General features: G+C 37.4%; 1 protein-coding gene across 1 annotated transcript; it reads left to right on the forward strand.

Annotated features, from left to right (window-relative positions):
- Positions 1 to 212: 212 nt before the first annotated feature.
- On the forward strand, positions 213 to 25,987 carry LOC104160465 (autophagy protein 5-like; the record flags this gene model as incomplete). The annotated part of the gene is made up of 2 exons (XM_009698592.1): positions 213 to 330; positions 24,999 to 25,987. Coding segments are annotated over 2 exons (255 nt in total), but the record flags the coding sequence as incomplete, so codon positions are not given.
- Between the last annotated feature and the right edge of the window lie 384 nt (positions 25,988 to 26,371).

Below are 26,371 nucleotides of genomic sequence, written 5' to 3' on the forward strand. Positions count from 1 at the left end.
CAACTTACTTTCAGTTGTTAACAAACAAAAACTCCCTGCATTTCATGATGTGAAGGGAATGTAAGGAAGAGGAGGGAAAAGGAAATGCCAGATGTTTCTTCTGCTGCAACCTCTTGTTCTGTCCTATCTTCTGCCTGTCTCAACTAGTAATACTACATGTTTGCATGGTCCTTAAATTGTCTTTTTTTTTGCTAATTTTGTTATTAAAACAGGCAACAACAGAGAGACCTTTTATACAGAAGCTATTTCGACCAATTGCTTCAGGAGGACAGTTGCATACTTTGGGAGATCTGCTAAGAGATGTGTGTCCTAGTGCTATCGCCCCTGAAGGTACTGTAGAAATAACTTTTGTCCGATAAGATAATTTTTTTTCTGTTGATGTATTATTTGGGTTTTGGATTTTTTTTAATATGGGGATTTTGGAGGTAGAACTATGTCGCAGTACCAGAGTTTCAGATTTCACTCCTTCCTGGCCCGTTAGTGTGCCTGTGACCCATCACCTGCAGTGTTTGGAGAGGGTAAGAATGAGTCCTTAGGCACTCCTGAAAAATTAAACTCTGGAATTTTTATTTTAAAATTTGTTTACTCCTTTGCCACCACGCTGTTCTTAATAAAAACATTTACATGTTCTTTTCTGCATTTTTAAAAGATAATTCTTAAAGCAACATCAACAGAAAGGTAACAAAATAAAACTTAATTTTATATTGCATAAACTTTTCATATGTAAAACTTCAAAACTGATAAGAAATTGAAGGTCTTTTTAGAATACTTTTTTCCCTGTTGAAGCCCAACCTTTAAAAATGTACCAAAAAAGAAAGAGATTGTTAAAACTATGTAATAGTTTATGTATAGTTACTAAGTGGTATTGTGTGACAAAATACCAATTAGTTCATGTAGCATTATGTAATTTCATACAACAGCATTTGTTGAAATGTAAGCATTTCTGGATGTTATTTTAACTTCAAAGATTATAACTATTGGAACTCTGATATACTTTTTAGGTGAGATAAATCTATGAGTTATGTACTCTGCAAATTAAGATCAAAATTATTTAATGTGAAATGTTTTTCATCTTATTCTTTTCTGTTGTCTTACCAGTAGCTTTAAATGGGTAACTTTTTCAGTCAATAAATTGCAATTTGTTTTGAGAAATGTCTGATATTCTAGAGAAGATCTTGGCACAGAATTTACTGGTGTAGTATCAGCACCTTTAGACAATAAAGCACTAAATTTGAAATCAGTATAAACATCTATAAGGTGATGTTGTACACGGAAGTTGTGTAATTCAAAATCAAGCAGTTGTCACAGATTTCTTTGAGTATGGCAATCTCAGAAATCAGCTGAAATCTGAAGGTATTTTTTTACCCCTGTTTAATACTTGTTAACACATAGTAACAATTTCCAAAAATAACAAAAGGTAAGAAAAATATGGAATGTTGCTAGCCATGTGTCCGTTTTTCCTAATATAACTGTAAATTTTAGAACGTAATTTTAAGTAATGCTTTCAACTAACTGTCCAAAAGATAAAGCAAGATGCAAATAGATACTTGAATGTTAGCACAAGCAAGTTTAACCGTCTTTAAGTACTTAAATGTGATGATCCTACAGGCACTAGTGAAAAGGTACAAATTGAATTATAAAAAAAGAGTATGAAGGATGATGCATTTTGACTTGGAAGGCAGTTAAGAGCACAAATTAAATGAAGGAAACTCAAAAAGCATTTATGCAAAAGTTATTCCAGGATATAACGGATGATAATTTTCCTGTGGATTTTCTAAAGCTGCAGATGGGGAATGTGCTAGTGACTGCCTTTATTAAAGGTGTGAATGTAATGCAATTTTGTCTGAGTACCAGTGACTCGATGCTTTCCGTTAGTAGGCCGTCTTTTCGGATGTCGACAAATGAGCCAACCTTTAATAGCAGAATAGAAACGTGCTATGCTAATTGCTTGCTTCCTTTTTGTTAAAGGTTAAAAAACCCACTATACTGTTTACTGAATGAGGGCAAAAAATGGTGATTATGTGGACGAAAAGAAACTAAAATAAGTATTATCCTTACACTTAGGAGCGATTTGAAATTTGGCAGAAGGGTTTCATGTACTGGAATATACTTGTCTGTTCCTGTATAAATCCACTTAAATTTGACCTACTTTTGATCCTTAAGATTCTGCTGGGCAACTTGCAAACTTAGAATTTAATAAATTTGATCCCTCACATGGGTGTGAGCTATCTAGGATTCAGCAGAATTTCCCCTGTAGTGCAGCTTTGTACGGTTGTGTTGTTCAGTTGTTCCTCTTTTATTCTGAAGTGTTCTCCCCCTCCTCTGGTAGGCAACAGAAGGAAAACTGTCTCAGCTAAATGTAGAAAATAATGTGAACTCTTGAGGAGATATGGGGGTAGATGGATACATAGAGCCAGTGGAGGGGGAGGCAGACTGACTGACCAAGTGATTTGGAAGAAAATGGCAGATCTGGGAGTCATTCAATGTGATGGGGAGAGCGACTATAAACAGTGTGGCAGGCTGAAAGAGATTGGAGCAAAAGCCAAAACCTGACATAACTGTGAACACCTGGACAGAGTGAGTAGGATAGGAGATGATAAAAGGATGAAGGAGAAAAAGAAGCATATTGCATGTGGATCATACACTGAAATTGTGCAAGGCATCCGTGAAAGAATGGGAGTTGAAGTCCTGCTGGCGAAGTGATTCAGAGGGTCTGGAGACCTGTTTGGAGAAACAAATTGAATCAAAAGTTGAAAAGAAGGGCAGTTTGCCCTGGCAGAGTGAGAAGATGCAGATGGATAGGTGGTCAGGTGGAGCTGGAAGTAGTCAGATAAGGGACCGGGGAAAACCTGTTCAGGGTTTGCTGTACAAGTAGACTACACTCCAAACAGGAATACAAAGTAGAAAACTAAGCATGGCAACATGGAGAGAAAAAAAGACCTAGGAGATAGATCGGGAAGAGGCAGAACTAGGACAAAATGGACGGATGATAGAGAAAGGATCAGACTTATGCAAAAGGACCTGAAAAGATGGATGCTCATGACAGCAGTGATTCTTACTGCTCAGGAACATGCACAGGTAAGGTCAGCGCACTTAAGAGGTGTGAAGGGAAGCACTGGTTTAGGCTGACTGCCTCAGTTCATCATACTCTGTTCACTGATGATTCAACTTAGCCAATAAGTAACTTTCGATTATTCTCTTGCTTGGCTTAATCCACTCATTCATATTCAAATGTAATGTGCACCATAGTAAGTGTTCATGCTCTAATACAACTTTGTATTTCAATTTGAAGTTGAATACTTGAAATTTAAGAGATGTCAGAGTTGTAGGCTGCCTGTACAATCTTAATTTCTATACACATGCACACTGATCATGATACATCTTACAGTCACTCTCCGTCTCTCATCTGCCTTTGGTTTTTTGTGAGACTTTTGTCTTCCTGCACAGGCTGGGCGTGATTTAGTGTCAGAGCTGTATAGTGGAAAATCATTGTCCTGATTGTTGAAATGATGGATAGGGAATGCATGTACTTCAGGAAGTATTATAATTTAGGCAGCTGAATAGTGCCGTTGGGAATAGAATTCAGTTCTATCTCCCCTGGGCAATCGGTTCATATGTGATACTAGGCAAGGTGAGTGTTACAAAATCACCCATTTTATAGAGAGGAACACCAGAAAAATCCAGTGATCAACGTGAGTGTTCTGCTGAACAAGATTGCTTGCTTGTACTTGGAATCAGCAAGAGCTCTGGGGCTTTGAGAGTGCAAACACCAGGCACTCTGTGAAGTCAAGTTCTAGGCCTCTTACTACTCTTCTTTTCTCTCACCCTCCAAAAAAGGAATACTTCTGACCATAATGTCCCTTTGACTTCAGTATGCAATCTATAAAATGATGATAATACAGTCTCTTTCCACAGGAATATCTTGATGAAACAGTTTCTGAAGGAAAAATAGCTTGTGGTCAAGACTGTTTGAATTTCATATTAAAAATTGTCCTCTTTGGACCTTTTTGGGTATCTTCTAATTTTTGTTCTTGTAAACTTATGTGTTTTGTTTTAATCTACAATTTATATTTATTCTGGTCAAGGCATTAAAATAATGTTGTAACAAAATACAACTCATTATCAAAGGTATATTATAAAATGATGGCAGAGTGTTTTTTCACATCTGGATTTTCAGACTTTATTCAGTGTTATCAAAGTTTACATCTACTTAATTTTTCTGAACAAAGGAAAAAAAAAACTATCTCATCAAAGATATGCTTAAAGACATAATAGATATTGGTGAAGCAAGTTGCTTTCAACCTTTTTTAGTCTTGTTTTCGAAAAGAAACTTAGATGTTTTTCCAAGACTGTTTTTTAACCCCCTTCTTTAGTGAATTAATGCATCAGTGACATTAGCTGCATCTTTTTGTCAGTGCAACACAATCAATATAGGCTTCTCTTTCTTTCTGTTTTTCTCCATCTGTTGAACTTTTTTTTTTCCTTTTTCCTCTATGGTTTTCTCTTTTCCAATGACTTTTCATTCAACTGGAAGCTTCATGGTAATTGTGGTGATTGCTTGCCTATGATGACATCCGTAACTGAGCTTTCTGCCGTGGGAACACAGAGAATATATGATTTTCAGACTCAGCATTTGTAGCCATATATGTGAGCTGTTCCTGCTGCCAGATACTTAGGGACCACCACAAGAAGAGGGAGGGGAGGGTTTCAAGAACCACCCACAGTGTCTATATGCCTTTGCTTTAGGAAACATGGATATAATTAAGTCTCTCTTTCAACTGTGCTGAGAAAAAATATTTCAATGAAAAATTGTATTTATGTGTGGATTGAATATATACATTGATTACTAGCTGTTGAAAACACAATGTAAATAACATTGTCGGAAGTAGAACAGGTTGAATAGTGACATTAAAACATTGATAGTGAAAATGGTCTTTGTAAAGTATTGTGTCTATATTACTTTGGACTGTTACAGACTGTGGGTAACTGTTTAGATACTGTGTTTTATTTAAATTAACTTATAAAACTATTTATTCAAGGCTTTTATTGTTTGTTGAAGTGCTGTAAAAAATAAAAACTTGAGCAGTTACTATCCCAACACATACTTCCCTGTATCTCCTCAAAGTGGTCCTTTATTCAATTACGTATATATTGTCCTGCTTAATGAATGCTGTACGGTGCTTACCTTTCTGGATTGCTAAACGGTTTAATCTCCTTAAACTGTTATCAGGGGAAAACTGATGGATAAAAGTTAAAGGCTTTTTGTCATGGGCACTGTTAGACCACAGGAAGGAATGGCTTGTACTTAGTCTATCTTTTAACTCTTCAGACTGGAAGGAGTGTTAGCTTGATGGGGGTTTTTTTTGTCCTTAATCACTGCAGTGGAGTTGTCGCAAAGAGTATAGCAGTTTGGAACACATTTGTTGAACGCATATCAAGCAATTTGTACATTACTAGTAATGATCAGAAAGTGTGAAGAAAAGCAGTACTTCAAATTAGAACAAGCAGTAAGAAGCAGTGTAGTTCCTAAAACTTTTGGCAATTACATTAATTACCTTGACTGTAAAGGATACCTTGTTCCTCTGGAACAACAAGGAGAATGTATACCTTTATTAGTAGCAAACATTGTTAAGAATAATACAATGTTGAGAGAACCTTCAGAGAAGATGCTCTTTTTTCACCTTATAGTACTTTGTTCCAGAAGACTAGGTTAGAACTGATCCAATAAACCCTCTCTAATTTTCTGTCTACATGAGTATTTAGACAGCAAATGTGTTAAATCAGATATTTTCTTGGTGCCTGTTTAGCTGCTTTACGGGCAGCGGTTGTGGTTATGTGGCAACAGAAATAGTAAGACCAAGTCATCACAAAGTGCATCACCTTGCATTTAGTATTGATGCGTTTAATTTGTTTGAATTTTTTTTTCTTTGTTCTGATCCTCCTGTGTTGACATGAAGTTTGGGAATCAGTGAAGTCCTACTTGTCATGTTTAATAAATATTACAATGAACATTCTCAAACACAAACTAATTGAGTAATCATTTCCTCTGTATTGCAGCCTACTGCAATCTCTCTTTAAGGCATGTTGTTATTTTTTTTTTTTAGTTACTGCAATAATAAAGTGTAATTTATCAGTTACACAGCAGTTCATAAATGAAGGACAGACACTTCAGTCTGAAATTCTACTGTGGGTAAGCCTATGCTGTGTATTAGTACATTTTTTATTTATTGTTTACTTAAATTTGTCTAAAAGCTGCATACAATTGAAATTGAACTTGGGAGTTCTGTGGTTGTATTGATAATACGTAGCTTGCTATTCATGGACAACTATTCCTGACCTCCTAGAGTAATTGGGAATCCTTACTAGAAAATGTGCAATTTCATTTCAGTTTTCAGTCTTTTAAAGTAACACTTTGCAAGTTCTGCAGTTTGAGCTTACTAAATGGTGTTTAGTTCTCAGCTGTGATCATATCCTGTTGGGGGGGGGCTGCTTGGTTTTGGTTTTGTGTTTATTTCTCCCTGGTTGCTCATACTTAAAACCAAGGCAAGATGGTCGTTTAGGTTTTGGGCAATGATTAGTTATTTCTGATCTTGATCCTAGGCATCATAGAAGAATGACACTTAGTCTTCAGTTATTTTTTTCAACTTGTGTTGACTCATCTTATTTTGTTTCACGTCAGTGGCTCTACAGCTGTTTCCTTTCTTTTTCCTGCCTCATGTTCCTTCAGTACCTCTATTCTAGTCATACATAACTCTTGCTGTCCTTTGTTACTCTTTTAATATCTGCTTTTTGCATCCTTTAAAATTGACTCTTCTATTGCTTTGACTGAGCGCATTGTAATTTGTATAACTATTTTTGTAGTTTTTCAAACTTTAGCTGATTTCCTAATAGAAAGAGATCTAGATCTTCATGGAAGTGGTTAGTCATTGTCACTTCTGCTTTAGTTCGTTCTTCTTGCTTTCCATCCTTTTGTCCTGTGGTGTTCCATTATCTGTACCTCTTCTTCCGTTTCCTTGAGTTTTCCAACATTTTTTTATACCATTGGGCATGAAAATCTAAAATATAGAGGTACCTAGAAAGCGTGTGTGTATCAACATTCTTCCATTTCCCAGTTTAGATCTCTTGCTTTTCAGATGTCCTCCAAGAAGAATAATGTCCTGGTTACTCAGGTAAGTCCAGAATAAAATTCTCCAGTATCTCTTCGTTCACCATTTTACACTGTTGAAATTGTACAAAGATGGCCCAAAGTCCTAATTTTACTTCTTATAGACTGTGCATCATGTAGTTTTGAATCTAAGCTCATGACAGATGTCTTTTTTTATTTTCATATGAAACCCCCATTCATGAAGACTCCAGGGTTAGAATCACGCTATTCTGATTATTCATGCTACAGCTTGTAAACTCATTGTCTGATCTTTTTTCCTATGCTTGTGGATGCCACTTGCACAGACAAAAGTTGATCCTTTAATGGGACAGTTCTTGTGTGGTAAAATGGAATTGTCAGCAGTAGTTCCAGTTCCAGAAAATTAGGCGGTCTTTTAAATAACTTGAGCATTATTACTATTTGTGAGAAGATTTAATGTATTATGGTGGAAGAGGCCGAGATGAAGCTTGATATTGCCTGTGGTCTCTTAGACTGCATAGTTATAGTTTCTATGCAGGTAAGGAAAAGAAGATGTTAAGAGCATGTTGTTGCCTGCAAATATAGCATAAGGTCACGTAGCGGATATGGTCAAACACATTACTTATGAGTATTCTTCCCAAAACTACTGAATAACAAAATTAATTATCTGTGCCCGAAGGAGATAGCACCATGGCTATTTTTCCCTACTGTCTAATAACCTCTGTCTTACTGAGATTAGGTAGATTAGGCTACCTGCTTACAGCCACAATGTCATTTGACAGATAAATAAAATTAAGTGTTATCTATCTGTTGCTGCTAGAGAGGTCATGCTGCATGGGTTTATGCATCTGATGATAGGTGTTTGTGTTGCCAGTTAAGGGGTCTTTGTTTCCAGAAGTAGTGATATCGGTTCTGAGCTTCAGAGTTTATCAAATTTGAAAAAACCCATGTGAATAATTCACAGCAATTTAAAAAAAAAAAAAAAGTTATTTAGTAGACATTTATGAGGTTCCTGTAAAAGAACATCCTAATATTGTAAACAATTCATTTAGAAATGGTGACTCATCTTATTAGGAGAAGGGGATGAACACAATATGATCTTGCATAACTGCAGAGGAACATCTGCAAGAGGAAGCAGTGTTGAGTTCAGCAGAATGCTTTGAAGAGGCAAAGGGTTAAAATGATAGAAAACAGAGTTGTTTTGGGGGAGGGAAAGACTTCTTTCCTCTTCCACACCAGAAATTTAAGCCATTGTGCATAATGCAAAGATAAAATTGTATAATGCAGAAGGAAACAGTTTTCTTCCACTGCTATCATGTCTAAACAATTCTGGATACAATTTTCATTTGCCAGGGTTGTTGAAGTCTTCATAAAACTTGTTTTGATTTTTGTCTCATGCTTCCTTGAAGACTCAAATGGTAAACATTTGGACATAATGACGCAAACAGTAGGCTATCAATCAATCCCAGTTTTCACAGCATTGTTGTTCATTCAGAAAAGCTGTGTGAACTGACCTCTTTCTACAGCAGTGTCATTAGTTCTTTCAGAAATAAAACAAGGATCAAAAAGACTTCCAGGATTTTTTTCTCTTAAGACTTGCTGTACTGAATGATTTTGTAAAATTAGGGATCGACTGTTTTCAATTAACTCTCAGCTTTTTTTAATGCACATTGTATAAGAGACTACATATTAATTGTTTTTGTTCTCCCTCAGTTTTCTAAGCATTGACTTCCAGTAAATTAGTCAAACAGAAAATTGCATTTAGATTTGATTTGCCATGTAGGCTCCTAATTTTGATGCAAGTGACAAATAGCACAATAGAAGGAGGTAAATGTATGCAGTGGAAATGTCTTTGGATTGATGTGAAATACAACTGGGCTTGCTTTGTCTGAGATCAGAGTTAGCTAGACCTGGAGTTTACCGTGGGAGCAGCCCAGCAAGGAGAGGAGCAGCACAGCACCCTCCCAGTCCTTACTGCTCCGGTGGGGAGCACACTTGGGAAGCTTGGGCTCCCCATGTCTAGCTAGTAAGTCTGACTGCTTGTGCTCTCTGCAGCCTGGTCTCTGCTTTTGGGTGCTGTGGAGGTACAGTGTTGAAATACTTTCAGGCCACCTAAATTTAGAAATATGACTAGCCCTGGTCTGTTTTAAGCAGCTTATTAGCCACACTTTCATCCCACGTGGATATGACAGTATTGTGAAGGGTTACAGGTCTTGTAGTGTGCAGGCATGCTAAAAGATGATTAAAAGCTCACCAGTAATATGAATTCTAGTCCATTGTCTCCTTTACTATGAGAGTCATCTTGCAGGTCGGAACTGAACTTCAGACCACTACTCAAGCTATTCCACCCTCCTTGTGTCCTTGACTCAATGGTGGGCTCCATGTTAAAGGAGGGCATCATGTGTGGCTTCTCTCTGGTGTGAGTCATGATTTGTGCCTGTTGTCTTTTCCTAACCAGGCCATCTGCTTGGATTATCCTTCTGCATCTGCCTTTCATCTGTATGACTTCCAACTTTTTGAATATTGAAATTATTTTTTTTAAAACCCACACACACCTACCTGCCCCAGTTGCTTTTTTTTTTTTAAGGTAAAGTGGAAAGATTATTTTTTTTTCTGTGTTAAAATTACATGCCTTCTGATTTAGTAGTTCTTTCTGATCAAAAGAGGTGGAAGTCCAGAGGTTGGCTTGAGAATATAGAATTAATAGTCATGACTGCAGAATTAATTAATATAATTTGTTATGACTACACAGAAAGTTGCAAATAATCTGAGAGTTAACAGTGTGGCAGCTGTGCTGTTTATGTCACTTCTTGTTAGCCATCTTCATTTCTAAATAAGTTCTTTGCATAATCAGAGAGGGCTTCTGTGTATCCAGAATGTTCTGGCTTGATTGCTGTCAAAAGAAAAGAAAAAACATGGTGGGGATCTGGGGCTGGTTGTGATCTCTCTGCAGAGAATTTCTCAGGAAACGGCAAACATAACTTGGTTTTAAGGATTTCTCCAACTTTACCTCCATCGACTGTACAAGGATTATCCATTTGGTAGCTTGTGAGCTCTCTGCCCCTTTCCTAGTGGCAAATGGGATGAAATTGAACAAGTCCAAATGCCAGACTATGCACCTGGAATGGAGTAACACCAGGCACAACTCTAAACTGGGAGAGGAGTGACTGGAGACTAGCCCTGAAGAGAGGTGTCTGGGGGTGCTGGTGGGCAGCAGCTCAAGAGGAGCCAGCAGTGAGCCCTGGTAGCCCAGAGGGCAAACCCCATCCTGGGGTGCATCAAACCCAGCATCACCAGCTGGTCAAAAGAGGGGATCATCCTGCTGTATTCAGCATTGGTGTGGTCTCACCTTGAGTACTGTGTGCAATTCTGGGCCCCATCATTTAAGGAGGACGTGAAGGTCCTTGAATGCGTCCAGAGGAGGACAACAAAGCTGATGAAAGGGCTGGAAGGAATGTCCTATGAGGAGAGTGGGTGAGGACTTTGGGTTTGTTTAGTTTGGAGAAAAGGAGGCTGAGGGGCGACTTCATTGCTCTCTGCAGCTTCTTGAGGAGAGGATGTGGAGAGCAAGGTGCTGAGCTCTTCTCCCTGGGATCTGGTGATAGGATACATGGGAATAGCTCAAAGCTGTGCCAGGGGAGGTTTAGACTGGACATTAAGAAACATTTCTTCACTGAGAAGGTGGTCAAACCCCGGAACAGGCTTCCTAGAGAGGCAGTCGATGCTCCAAGCCTGTCAGTGTTTAAGAGGCGTTTGGATGATGCCCTTGATAACATGCTTTAACTTTTGGTCACCCCTGAAGTGGTCAGGCAGTTGGACTAGATAATTGTTGTAGGTCCTTTCCAACTGAAATAGTCTCGTCTAGTCTTTCCTCTTCCGCCCACCAACTTTCCTAATATCACAAGAGTAATGTGTTTTTCTTTGTGACTTAGAAGTGGTTTCTGGGCATGCACATGCATGCACATTCAAAGGGGTAGAATGTAGGAAGAGGTACAGCAATTAGGGAAATAATCCTGTTTCTCGGACAAGCCTTTGGAAATTTGTTCAGCTTCAGCTAAATTTGTTCTGTCGGCCACCCAATAAGTTTTATTAGTATCAGACTCCAGACTATTCTCTTTAAATTTGTCAGAAGGCCAATGGCTTTATTCAGGCACAACAAAGTTTAAGTCTATTATTAACAGTAGTAGTATGAAATGGAGAAAGTAAAATCTACCACAGAGCAAAATAACTTTTTCAAAATTTAGCTTATTTTATTTGGAAATCACAAGCCAGCACTTCTAAAATTCTTTGCAGAGGAGAGGTGGGATTTTTCATCCTAGAGCAGTTTGGTTCATGGGGTGCAGTAGAGCTGCGCTTCCTGGGAGCATCAGTGTCCTACCCCCAAATCCCTGCTGGAATGCTATGGATCTGAAAATCTAGGCAGTCAAGAAAATATTGTGGGAAATTACTAGAAATTGGACAAGTTTTCTGCCAGTAATCTGCCATGCGTATGAGTTTTAGGAATACTGTTTGAATCAAAACATCTTGACAAAATGTTTTGGTTGTGGTGGATTTCCAGTCTGAAAAAGAATATTTTTTGTGTTTTAGGAGGAGACCTCAGGTTCTTTATGCACTGTACAGACATTGCAGTGTCTTCCCACAGAATTTAACACTTAGGCAAAAGATCAGTGAAGAGAGACAAAAAGGAAGGAGAAATTAGAGGCACGGAGGGGTGATGTGGCTTGCACTTGGTCACACTGAGGTCAGTAGCAGAGTTCAGAATTGGATTTTTTGAATCCTGATCTAATACAGTCTGTCTCGCCCCAGGGAGATCACAGAGGTTACTCAGTATGACTGAGCCATCAAAAACTTCACAGAAAAAAACAAACAAACTTTTCTTCTCGTTTCTCATATATCCTTACTCACAGAAACAAGCTTGTCAGGAATAGCTAAAGTACACAAAGTATATAGACTTATGAGATATGTTTTAGGGTTAGTTTCATAGAAAACGTGAGAATGCTCCAGAATTTCTTTTTTTTCAGTAGGGTTCATCATCCTGTTAACATTCATGTGCTCTATAATCACTGTTCCTTTAGTGCTGTAACTGGTGCAAGTGCAACTGGAGACTTTAGTGGGTCTACCGAAGCTTTCAGAGACAGCGGTTTGTAAACCTTTGTGAAGACTTCATGAAGACATGAAGTTCTCAACCAGGACACTGCAGTGCACAACCAGAGTTAGACCTTGTGGTATCAGTGTTTTTATTTATACTAGTAAGCAAAAGACGGCTAGAACATGTGTTGTTTGTGCTATATGACTATTAGCAGTTCTGTGGCATAATTTTGATATGGACCAGTTAATACTCCCAGAAAATTTGAGCAGTGTTCATGGATTAACAGTCTGGGAATGACTATTCTCAGTAAGCGATACGGGAGAGGGAGATAACTTAGCTGAATAGGCATGAACTGTTCTTGGCACTTGCCCTGGGGTCCAGAGCGTGGATTCTGGTCCATTTTATAAGCTACATCTATACCTTTAAATTAGACATATGTACTGTATCTTTAGGGGGCAGGCTGAGTAAAATCATTCCTGTCTTCCTTGCTTCTCTCTTTTAGTCTTGTTCTAGTCTGCCTTGATGCATGTACAGACAACCTGATCTTCCCAGGAGATAAACATCTTACAGGGCTAAAAAGAAGGGAACCTGCAAAACAAAGGCCCTACAAAAATAATTAGGAGAAAAGTAGCAGCCTTACCAATAATGTAAAGCAGAGTAATCCACTAATAAACACTATTTGCTGTGTCCTGCTCTCTTCTCTAAGGATTCAGCAGCACTTGTTAATAGTAGTTGTCCCCTTATTGAATACCTCATTTTAATCAGATTTTGATAACTTCACATTCAGTGGATAAATGGTATCTTACTTGGCACCTGTGGTGATTTGGAGAATATTTGTAAGAAAATAGAGGTAAAACTTTTCCTTATGTCAAAGCCGAAGTCTTACTCAGTGGCTTGGCATGTGAATGAAGGTGCTATAAGTCAATTTAAGCAAAAAATTGGCAATTTAAGCAAAAAAGCCAGATGTATGGACCAGATACACAAATAGGTGCCATTCTGCCTCTTGTGCTGTTGAGGATCGGTATCCTCAGATGGAAGGGTGGTTGCAAAGACAGTTGTCTTTAAAATTGCAAACTAATGCATCAAAATTAGCTGTAACTCATTTCAGAGCTATATACCTGCAGTGTTTTCTCCATGTAGTTAATGTTTCCTAGTAATATTGCTAACTAATTAATGATACTAACTTAGCAAATTCTGTTTGCAAATGCTGTATGTATGTGTTGTAAATTTTATGGATCTACTTTTCTGCTGTAAAGTGGAAAAATACTTTCTGAACTCTAAAATTAAAAGAAAAATACTGAAGTTACTAGTCAAACTCTCTTTAAAAATAAGGATTATATGATAATCTATTACCTTGGAAGCCAATGCTCTTGATATTTTGGAATGGAAAAATTAAAATGAACTTTTGATGAAAATTCACTTCCAATCTTAACTCTGAACAGGTAGCTGTTTTTTGAAGGGGAGGACATTATTTATTTATTTATTTATTTAAAGTTACAGTTCAGTGCGAAGAGCCCTTCAGGTATTCCATTAGTTCTTTATCCACTCTTTTTCCTGAATTTTTTCCAAGACTAAATTATTTAATTTTACTGCGGTAGAGATCTCTAAATACTTTAATCTACTAGCTGTTCAAAAGAACTTACAGTACATGTACAGAAAAAGTTATTTCATGTGTGCAAACTCTATTGCCTGCTCATTAAAGAATTTATTTTTCAATGGGTAAGGGCCCGGAAGAAGCTAATGTAAGTATTTTAGCAAGGGTTTGTATTTCTCTGATAAACAGCACTCCCCTTCTGTTTGTGATCACAGGATGAAAGCTCTCTAAGCTTGTATATGTACATTTTTACTGCTACATCATGTAGTGTGCTCTTAAGATTGAGATCTCATTCCCCAGGAAGCATTTCTGTCTAAGATTAATTGCCCTTTTAAAATCAGTGTTTGATGTATTCCTTTGGCTATATCCTGACTCGCTTTAACCCTCTTTGACCTGACCCCGCTGACTATTACCGCCATGGCTGAAGCAGAAATCCTTCAGCTTGATGTATGCAGTACAGACTTGAGCCTGTGGTTTTTCACATCGATGGATTCAATTAGCTGAGTTTTTACTGATCAACTTAGCAGAGGTTGAAGAATTTGTCAGACATGGAACAAAACTGTCCATATTTTGGGGTTAATTGAATAGCTCGTATCCATTTTCATGTATAGTTTGCTTGTGAAGTTGTTTACTTTGTTTAATATCATAATAATATTGTTGGAAGTAGCATTTGAAAAAAGACAAAACCAGTTTATTTTTCTCCAGTTAAATGGGGGAAGGTACAAAACATGAAATAGCAACCGTTAAGCCTTTGATCTGTATATATCGCTTATCACTTTTCAGGCAAATGTTTTTAAACTGTAATTATGTCTGCATGTCCACTTTTGAATTTGATTTATTAAACTGGGCAGATAAACAATTAGCGTTATAGCTTGATGAAAACAAGTAAATGTGCCGGTCTTTTCTGTTTTGACGATGATTTTGCAGCAACAGTAATCCTTTGCTTTGCCTTGCTAGGAATAGTTCATCATTTGATTAGCTGAAAAGTTCATTATAGAAGATGGACGGCCGTTACAATCGAAGAATATTTGCAGGCATGATGTGAATTATAGTAACTTGAAAATGAAGTAAAATAGAGGTTGAAAGTTCAAGAATGCCATTAAAAACCTTTAAAAGAGTATGAATGTGCATATGCATAGGGAATATATAATATGAATGTAGAGAGAATTTGCTATTTAATTGTTGGTATAACAGTATTTTGAAAATAATGACATTATAAAAGTTCTCACTATTAGCATCAAGAGGTCTTTTACAGCAAATTGATTTGCTTTGTACTGATCTTCATAGAGAAAAATATTTATAAAATATTTTGTTTTCTTAAAGAACTGTATTGATCGCACTTAGCTCCCTACCTGTACATAGAGATAGCCTTAATTTCTGTTGTACACAGTTTAGAGGGAAAGGAAACCTCAAATCTAATTAAGGGCATGGTGCATGAAAGGGTTAACTTATTGTAAGTCAAGATGCCTGCTGTTTAAAAAAGCTACACAACTAAAAGTGGTATAGCTCTCCCTCAACAATGGAAAACATATAATGGATGAGTTGGACTCAATTTGTCACGCGCTCAAGTGCTTATCTTTTAATGGACACCTTGCCTGTTCCTTGTATATATAAATGTATTGTGTGCTTGTTCGTTACATGGAACAGCAGCATGATTTGCATTGAACTTTGCCACTTTGTTCACATGTGCGTAGCGGCACTCCAACGTATTGCAGAAAATTGTTTTATAAGCTTCAATTGCTAACCCCTGGTTTATAAACTAGTACAGGTTTATTGCTGGTTCAGGGCTGAGGCTAAGGCACTGATGCTAAGGAAGAAGGGCTATAAGAGTATTTCCTGGGAGTTGCATCTTATAAAATTACTTCCCCACCCCCCACCCCGAGGCTAGATGTTTGACGGGGAGCATCTCAGGCTCAGTCATTGTAAGGTCTTCTAAAACCTTTTAACTACTAAAATGTTAGATGTTTAAGAAAGTTATTTTAGGGTTCTGTCATGAATTGGTTCGGAACTCACTACAACAACCCCATTACAAAGCTTCTATTAAATATACAAGAATAAAAATTAAAAAAAAAAAGTTAAGTTTTCATTTCCATCCTCTATCTGCTTTTCCGTTGAGCTGCATGTACTCTTACAGAATGAAAAATCCCCTTGGTTGTCTTAGATGGCCTTACTGTCAGTGTTAACTGTTTTGGACTGCTTGGAGATTTGTTAAAAATAGTCTGCTCTGGCAACCTGGACTTACTGGTGTTTAAGGCCAAATTTACTTTCTCTAAACTTTTTCAATGGAATAGAAAAAAGGGTTGTAGTTTGTTTACGTACTTTCTGGCTGCTATGAGACTAGAAGTGTAACCCAAGTTCTCATAAGCTGCTCCAAAGTATAATAAACTTTAGCTTGTGTCGATTAGTTTAATCCACATTTTTTGTTATGTTTCGGAAATGTGGCTGTCTAACCTGAGGATAGGCTTGAGGTGGAAGATTACAGGAAATAACGAGGGAGGAAAAATTGCACGGAGAAGAAAATGATGAATAGGGGTGATGCCAAGTATTGGATTTGATCTCAGGATTTAAGGATACTTAATGTAGACAATAATGTTGCATATTCATTTACTTTCATATTGGGGACAGAGAAAGGTAGGACTGTGCTGGAATATAATCCGGGGGACATAATCGTACTAAGAATTGTGACAAAGAAACTTTTTTCCTCTCCTTTAAGTCACAAATGTCTAAACTCAAGTGGGAGATGTTTATGCCATGACAAGATAGTCTAGAGATCAGCCAACTGGCCTGTGTCAAAACCATGTGAAGAAATACAGCTGTAATTAAAGCTAAATCAGTGAATATGGACTTCGTGACAGTGTCGCAGTGGAGGAATACTTGAGATGCCTTGCCTAGAGTTCGGCTTTTGTAGTCAAGTACTCTGCAAGAACAGAGTTCACTAAGGTCGATACAGGTCTAGTTCTATCACAGCATTTTGGACTAAGAAACAGTAGTTCTTATGAGGGGCTTTGGTAAGATGACATCAAGGTACTGTAAGGGTGAAATTGAGAAACTTGATATGAATGACAAAACACTCCAGGATGGAGAGAGACTAATGTTTTGAGCTGTTTATTTTGGAGAAGAATTTAAAAAATCAAAATAATTAGTTAGAAAAGATAGGTTAAGCACTCTTGTTCTGTTATCTGTAAGGAGTCATGGAGTAAATCTATTAAAAATTAACATTCCTTGTAAAAGAGATTTTAAAACAAAATACAAAGTTGTGTATTTTATTTACCATTAGTTGTCTTTGAGGCCAGGAACTTGCCATAGTTAAAAGCTCTCTGGGATATCTGTGTAGCTATCAAGAATATCCAGAGCTGAGAACACAATATTTAGGAAAACTGTGACCTTCAGTTTGAGCAATTTAACTCATGTTACTACCAATGGCTAAAATGAGAGAGATTCCCTTGTTGCCAGTAATTAACCAGATCTACCTGACTGTTCATATTCATATTGGCCAGTTGGATTATATCCAGGAACTGAAGTTCTTATTCTCCAAACCATGTCTTGTCCTTGGAACAATGTTTATTCCAGGTACAGAATCATTCTGAGGAAAAAGACTTGTTCTGAATGATGCGTTGAGCATGTATTTCTGCGTGCGAGTTCTTCACCTGAATCAGTGGCTTTCCTCAGGGCTGGCAGGGTATGTAGGCAAGAAGGAAAAGTCAGTCCTGTGCTTTCGTGTCAAATACCAGCCTCTACATTTTTGAGGTCAGGGGAACCTTTTGTTGTGGCTAGGCTATTTTAGAGGCGGCTTTGCAGAATTTTTTGTGTGCTCTTGCTTTTGGTCAGAGGATACTGAACAGCATATCTTGCTGTTTGTAACCCAGTATGTCATCTGTGTTTCTGTTTAAGGTGATAATGATTCCAAATTAGGGGAGAGGAAGGAAATAAGGATTTTGGTAGTTTATGCGTGATTAAAGTGGGATGAAAAGTATGTTAAGATTGGTATGGAAAATGAGTCACTTCTAGCAATGGAGCCTACTACTGTGACGAGAAGAGTCCTTTTTGCAGTAGGGTGGAATTCACGGAAAAGTAAGGAAAGCCTGGGATATGATGGCTGAAATAGGCTAATGCGAAGCTTCTGAAAGTTCATGTGAAGATTTTATTCCTATTTTAAAAATTTTAACCAAAAAAAATGCTGCTCAGTAGAATGTGTAGTAACCTTAGGCCTTGAAGCTGTCGTTTCTTAAATATAAAATATTTTGTATCAGTAAAGAGAACTTAAGTGTTCACTGTCTGAAGTACTTGCACTGAGTTCATTCAAAGAGCAAGCGATCATTTGGACAAGAGATTTGACCAAGCTCAACGTTTTTGTATGCACTTCCCATAAAATTGCATAGGTATTGAACACCTGTGAGTACTCAGCTGAGTAGGTAAGATTTGTGTAAAATACAGGTTTGTTTTTCTATTTGAGACCTTTATATAGAAGTGGTCATTAATGTGGAATCTGAACATCTCGCTGTATATATGTACTTTGGTCACTATTACACATGGCAGAAACTGATTGCAGAAATGTTCCGGTTAAATTTCAGTTTATGAATGCGAAAGGCTGAAATAACACATTTTAACTTGTAATTTTTTTTTTAAAAGATACTTAAGAAGAGCAAAGCGTGAATATTTGGTTTATAGATGGGCTGAATTCACTCAGTAGCTAAGTTTTCTCACTGAGCAAAGAAATATTTTGCCATAAATTAAAAATTATATGGTATCTGGCTAAAGTAAATATTACAAAAGTGATGTGAAAATGTTCATAAATACCCTTTAGCTTAATTGTTTTGAAGTTGATATTTTATGAGCACATGTGATTTTTGTAGCACACATAGTGAATGTGAAACTTGTTTTGTTGTAAATGGCATCCAGTCATTGTCAATTTTAATATCGGACATTGGAGCTGTTTTCAGTTTTGGACAGGTTGGTGTTGAAGAGCTAGATGCCTCCTTTTCAACGCTCGCAGTTGAAAGATCCCTGTATCAAATTGAACCGTTACTGACAATACCGAGGTTTGGGGTTTTTTTAGAGATGTTACCTATGTAAAAGTACAAAAAGTGAAGTACATTCATCAAATGCTTGTTTATTTATATTCTGCTACTGGTGCAGAAGTCACTGGAGTACTTCATTAGACTATGCGGCTTGTCTGGAGCTGTCTGTTCTCTGTGTGTCCTTAGAATATCCAGCCTGAGATGCCTGGAGAAGGGAAGGCTAACTTCAACCACTGTGCAGTTTGTTTTTACCACCTGTGGTTACAGGTTAGAACATAACCTGAAGTCTTTAAATTTGCTTACTAATATAGTGTCATCTTTTCTAAATAACTGTACATAATTTCATATGCGATCCTCTGTGCTAGACCAGAAGTCTGACTTTCAAGAAGAAAATTTTCACCTTTGCTTGCCAGGGACTTAACCCCACCCAGCTTTAACTTTAGGCTTTAAAAATTGAGTCAGCAATATCTGTCAGTAACAAATTTAGTGGTTGCATCTATATGTGAAGCACGTCACTGAAAGCTATGTATCTGTAACTAATTTCATAAGAGATCCTAAAGAGTTAGATGAAAATCTTCCTGGTGAAGATGTTGGTGTGTCTCTTCAGATTCAGAGATGTCCAAGGCACCAGCTGCTGAATACACACTGTCAAGGAGCGCTCAGGCTGCTTCTTCAAGGTACGTGCACCTAAAGGCCTGTTCTCCTGCCAGGTAATCTGAGGAGCAGGAGAGGTGGAAAGGAAAGCAGCCACACCACAGCCACAAAAGCAGAACTCTTCTCCTTGTAACGCTGGCCCAAGATGAGTTTTCCTGCAGTGTGGTATATAACCTATTGTAAGGGATACCTTTAGTATCATCTAATCCAGAACATATGATATATTCTGAAGATAAGCATGCAAATGTTTACGGCCTACTTCACAGCTGAAGAAGCTGGAAAGTAGTTCCGTTACATTATTCATAAGGTTGCTACTGCATGACACTTTCCTTGGTTATATTTACTCATTACACTTTTTAGTACTCTTGTCCAATATAGTCCTGTGACTTTGTATTATGCAAGAAGTGCATTGTTTGCTCCTAGTTGTAGTGAGGTGGGGGTCAGCCTCTTCTCCCAAGTAACGAGCGACAGGACAAGAAGAAGTAGCCTCAAGTTGCACTAGGGGAGGTTTAGATTGGATATTAGGAAATATTTCATCTCTGAAAGGGTCATTAGGCATTGGAAGGGGCTGCCCAGGGAGGTGGTGGAGTCACCATCCCTGGAGGTGTTTAAGAAAAGGCTGGACGTGGCACTTAGTGCCGTGGTCTAGTTGACATGGCGGTGTTAGGGCACAGGTTGGACTTCATGATCCCAGAGCTCTCTTCCAACGTCATTGCTTCTCTGATTCTGTAGTTTGGGGCACAGAGTTCTGTTTCCCTTTTTAGGGTTTTAAAGCCAATTTTGTAAGTGGTGCTGCCCTGAGTAAGAACCTGTGGTTTCTGCCTTGTCCAATTTGAATGACTACAGGCAGATTCTGGGACTTGCTGTGCAGAGGACTTGGATACAGAGGATTATAACTGAAGTCTTCGAGGAACACTTTTGCTAAATCCTGAATATCCTGTATTGTCCATGAGTGAAAGAATTTAAGGCAGCTAAATTACCCTGACAGGTGATTGCTAGAGGCTACAAATCAAAAGGGAGGTATTTCATCCCACTAAAGAATTTTAAGTGGAGCATCACAGATGTAGTCTGGCTAGAGAAAGCTGATCGTGGGTAGGTGAAAGGCAGTAATGTAGCTGCAGCATTGGTGAGCGTTGTGGTGCAAATCTGAGGGGAAAATGGCTGAAGTAAGTACCTTTGCCTTCTCGCTATTCTGCTCTTAGGCATGTGAATCTATCTCAAAAACAATCTTCTTTTCCCTCCGTCTTTAATTCTTCCTTTCTAAATAAAAAGATAATTCAGTAGAATAATGTATTTAGATTGCATCGGGGGAATGTGTAACAATCTGATGCTGAGTAAGCTAATTAAATTCTTTTGTTCCCTAATATTGAGTGGTTTATTTTGCAAGCAATAACTTACCAGCTAAAGGAAATAGAAGGACTTACCATGTGATACCATGACATCACACATCTTCCTGCCTTCTCTGAAGACTACAGATTTTCTGTTCTTCTTTCTCTGTCTCTTACTGATTCTTGAGCATCGAATGTCTGTAGAGGAAGCTTGGGATTAGCAACAGTGAATATTGTAGTAGTTGGGACCTTCTCTTTAAAGAAGGGAGAGGGGACTCAGTCTGCCTCAGGTTAAGGAGGGCTGTGAGCCACCGTCTGAAGGACTCTGTTGAGACGCAATGGCTGTTCTCTCTTGCTTCCTTCCAGCAGATGCCTATCTGCAAAGGAGAGTCCTTTGCCCAAACTTTATTTGGCTGGATCAAGGTGGTTTCCTGATCAGGAACACTGAGGCGCCTTATAGATGATAGAGAAGCAGACCTCTTCTTAAACCTTTCACTTCAGAGCTGCCTGTTTCTCTCCATTTTCTGAACAGAGTTGGGAAACTCTTCTGACTTTACATGGTATGACTTATTAGCCTGGGTCAGGTACTTACTTTAAGTGTTGCAGCCTTTGAGTTAGTGTCTAAATTAACATCTGAAGTGTCTGAAAAATGTCTTAATACACAACATGTAAGCATAGTTATCTGCCTTCTAGAGACGGAATATTGTTAAGTTTTACCAAAAAGCTTTATAATCCATGCTCATCACTTGCCACGGATTACTTTTGGAGGCTATAGTGTCTTCTGTATTCATGCATTTCCACAGGGAAAGCAAAGAAAAATAATTTAATCCTGGAACAACCACTCTCATAGGAGATGACTTAATTGGTTTTGAGGCTTTTTTTTTGTAAATGCCAAAACAGGATTTATTATTTGTCCATCATTTCAGTAATATAAAAATACTCTGATTTTAAGTAAATGGTTACTATGTACACACATCATAAAAACTTCCTATGAAACATGTGTTGCTATGCTTTTATTTTTCTGACATTTCCACTATCCTCTTCTTTCTGAGATTAATTTGCAATGAAGTGAAAGAAACCATCTTTAGGTCATATGATAGCTAACTCAGTTCTGTCATTATTTTAAAAGGGGGAAAAAAAAAGTCAGTGAGGTGACTGGAAAATTTGAACTTCTTGGTTTTGAGGAAATCCTGTCTTTTTTTACTACGTTACTGAATATTGTAAAATGGGTGTTGACAGTAATGATATTATCAGGTCTGGACCCCATGCACTACGGATGAGCTATTTGCCCTGATTTTTATAGGCCTGGTCCAATGACATAGAATGGCATGAATCTTCTTTGTAATTAAGCCATTTAAATAGATGCTGTGTTTAGCAACTTGTACACTTTTATAGAGGCATTTTGTCAGTCTAAAAAGACTTCTTGTTATTGTAGAATATGAGGTGGGGAAGGAGAGGACAGCACTTGGTGTGTCAAGATGGGTACAAAACAAGCTACAACTCTTAAGACTGTGAACAGTAATAGAAGGAAAAATACTATGGAAATCTTTTCTATCTATAAACCAGGTGGATGAAGCTTTCATGATAGCTAGCAAATCATCCAGAACTCAGATCACAGTGGTAATGGTGGATAAAAATTAGGCAGCTGTTGAGAAAATAAGAATATTTTCCAGTAATTTTTTTAGTGTATTTGCTGTTGACAACTTTTTGCTACATAAAGCGGAGGAGCCATCTATAGGAGAGAGACTCTGCATGTGATTCAAAATGGGGAAGTTAGTGGAAACATGAAAGTTGAGGAAAGTTTGGGTAAATGTGACTTAAGTGAGAGTTTGTGGTCCCTAGTAACAAAAGGAGGGAAGAATGCTAAAGTAAAAACAATGCATTTTGTGAAAGAAGGCTACAGTAAATACAGAATTGGTAGATAAGATCTCTCTAGTCAAGCCTCAAGGGGAAAAGGAATTACGGAGAAGTGATGCTTTGTCAGAGATAATACTAAAGCACAAACAATGCTAATGCAGAGATTTAGACTTTAATTAAACTGTAAATTCTTCGTTGACCTCTGAGACTTTCTCGTTTGCTGAGGAACAGAATAAAAGATTTGTATGAGAAAGGGACAAATTTAGGTAGGGAGCAGGGAATGGGGACACCCAAATTAACTGCATTTCATTTTTAAGCAAGAGGCATTAAGTCTCTTGACACACATCCACCTCCAAAAATGTTCTGACACACAGTAAAAGAAGAGCCAAAGAAAGTGTTTATAATTTATAAGCCTTTCCTCTAATGACCAGAAAATGATACTGAGGTCTAAAGCTTTTAATCTATTTATTGTGCAAGATTTTGCTAAGAAAAGTCAGCTACGTATAGTTGGCTAGCATGGTACTAATGCCGAAACAGCATTCTGCCCTCTGTGTATGCAAATTATTTGTTTCTGAAAGTTAAATAATATTATGAAATGTGAAAAAATGTCACCAACTCTGTGGCCAGTTTTGGAATACCATAGATTTTAATTTGAAAGTGTTACATACATATCTTTGGGAGTTACTTTAATATTAAAAATATTTAGAAGTTCCCTAACTTCTCAGTGTAAAAACTTGGTTTCTGAGATCTTTTCTTTTGGAGTTTATACTCTTGACAATCTGACTGGTAATGTTTCAGCTCAATAAATACCTCCTTTGGTTGGAAATACCAGAAGTTTATTTTTAAATTGTGCTGCATTCTTCTGACCTGTTTGCAATGAAACCAGCAATTGTTTATGCTAAATTTAGTGTGATAATGTGTATACTATGCCATTTAGAGAATCAAGCTTTACATATTTAATCAAGAATCTGTACAGAATATAATACCATATGTAGGTGACATAACTAATGTATAATGCTTTATTTTAGGCAAACATAACTGCCTGCTTCTGCAGGAAGAGTATTACTAGCATAAAGTCAACAGCATATTCAAGGATGAACCCTCCTAGTCTAATTTAGCCTGTGCTGGCGTAGATACTCGGTTATAATACAGACTTCTTCAGGCAGCTATCAGATCTTTTTGGTTACCAAACAAATAAGATTTTATCTATATTATAAAACAGGACTTCTGCTACAACTGGGATAGCTGAATGAAAGAACCAGTAGTGGTACCTTCACTTCTAGATTCTGCTCTCTTCCACGCAAGTCTTAGGGAGCAAAGTGGTTTGTTCTGTTTTATAGACAGCTGAGGGGGCCGTCAAATGCCAATTAGGGAAGGCAGTGATATTTTTGAGCACTGAATGTGGATTTCACTGTGGTAGGTCCATGTGAGAATGCCAGAATATAGTATAAAAACAGTAAAAGGTCACTGCCTACTTCCCCCCCGCCCCCCCGTAACCATTATTTGGAGCATATTTCAGATGCTCTTCTCATCTCAAGGCTCTGAAATAAGTTTTCATGTTTTGGGTTTTTTTAGTTCATTTCATGACAGTTATGTCAGTTGCTTTAGCTGGTTCCCATCATTTAAATCAAAGGATCAAAGTACTTGCATCCTCTGGGACAAGTATAAATAAAAAGAATTGAAATATTCTTAGAAAATATTCTTATTATACTGGGGATCATTTGCTAACTTAGTTTTTCCAAGGGATGAAACTAAGTGAGAAAAAGCTGGTGCCAACTCGGCCTTCTGAGTAACTCTGAAATATTGCCAGTGACTTAAGTAAATTATTCTTAGCAAAACAAAATTACTTCAGGAATATTACATGTATTATATGTATGGCATTTTACACACAGTTCAGCTCTTTCAGGAGATCACGGTATTAAGAACACAACTTTATTAGTACGTTTCAGGAAGCTCAACATCTTAAGCATGATCTGTGTAACATTCCTATGGCTTATAGCTGGGCGAGATGGATATACCTTAACTGTGTTGACACAGAGCTGTGATGGCTGTTGGGGGGAAAAAAAAAGCTTGCAACTAATAAAGAAAAGTGGCACTTTCATTAAATTTCATTGTAACCCCACTTTTTCTTGGAATGAATTTTAACTCAAAGTTTCTGTTGTAGAGGATAGAAGTCTCAGCTTTCTCCATGCCAATATTTCTTGCTTTTTGTTCTATTAAATGTTAAACTCTGTAACACCAATTAAATCTACCGTAAATTAAGCGTAAGTAAATATTTAATCTTTTTGTGAACTTTCAATGGTATACTAGTGGTTTCTCTTTTTCTTTGAATTAGATGGAGAGCAGAAGACTCAAGTGATGATTCATGGAATTGAGCCAATGCTGGAAACACCCATACAGTGGCTAAGCGAACATATGAGCTACCCAGATAATTTTCTCCACATTAGTATCATTCCCCGACCTACTGATTGAAATTCAGCTATATTGGTATGATGATCATTCGCAAGCTGGAATTATAAGGGCATGTCAACTTCTTGCTTCTGTCAGTCTTGACAGAGGCAGCCTGACCAGAAAAAAAAAACCCAACCCAAAACAAAACAAGAAGTCCTCACTGCTGCAAGCCAAACAGGAAGAGAGATCCTATCATCAGATAAGGGCAATTGGGCTGATCTTATTTTGCATCACCGCTGCTTTTCTTCACCGCTGTAATTAAATCAGTTGCGATATGAAAGAATTTACAGGACCTCTGCAAGTCTGCTGTTTTCTTGTAAAATATAATGAAGCTGAAACTGTCAGCCGAAGAGCGAATGGAAATATGCCACTTGATTGTATTTCTGATTAACAAATAAACAGGGCTGTTTCCTAAAGCGGTAGTGTTTCAACTTTGAGAGTGGAAACATTGGTTTAATTTTCTAGAAAGTTAGACTCTGAGAGATTCAGTTACCAATAGCTTTTTGTAAAAGATCAAATTACTGTAAGCCCATCTTTCCTTAATGAGAAGTTCATGTTTACAGTATGTGTATTGGTATGCAAATGATCTTTTAACTTTGATAACAAGCAGTGAGAGATTTTAAAGTAAACCCAAGAGCATGTTTTGTCATTTTAAAACATGCACAACTTAATAATTTATGAATACTTTTGATTTGTATGCTGTCACTGAATACTCCAGTATGTTTATTATTCAAACCAGTTTTCATAGACTAGCAATGATGTAGGATAATTTGTCTCAGGATTTGTCATGGCATTTCTTTGTGCTCATCTAAATTTTTTTTAAACTAAATTAAGAAAATATTCTTACAGAAAAGTTAAAAAGTAAACGGATGTTGCAAACAATTGTATCCTGCTGTTTATTCCCATAGACTAGAAAACAGTTAAAACATAGAACGATGAACAGATGTATTGCTTTTTAATAATTTTGAATTTTGGAAAGCTGAGGCTTTTCCAGGCTAATACTTCCTTACATCTGAGTTTAGTTTTCTACTGTGGTCCCTGAGCCATCAGTCTGAAATTTGGAAGCTTCTAATCTCATTGCACAGATTTTTCCTTAGTTTAGCAGATGTATTTTTAGGTTATTGGATCACTTGAGTTGCTAAATGTTTGTTACCATTGTGGCCGCTACTAGGACTCTACCGGGTTTTTTTTTTTTTTGTTACACTGAATTCATCAAACTGTGTGCTCTATTGCTTTGTCTGCAGTTTGCAGCTGTTT

Source organism: Cariama cristata, unplaced genomic scaffold (genome assembly GCF_000690535.1).
Source record: "Cariama cristata isolate BGI_N322 unplaced genomic scaffold, ASM69053v1 scaffold10774, whole genome shotgun sequence".
Lineage (NCBI taxonomy): Eukaryota > Metazoa > Chordata > Aves > Cariamiformes > Cariamidae > Cariama > Cariama cristata.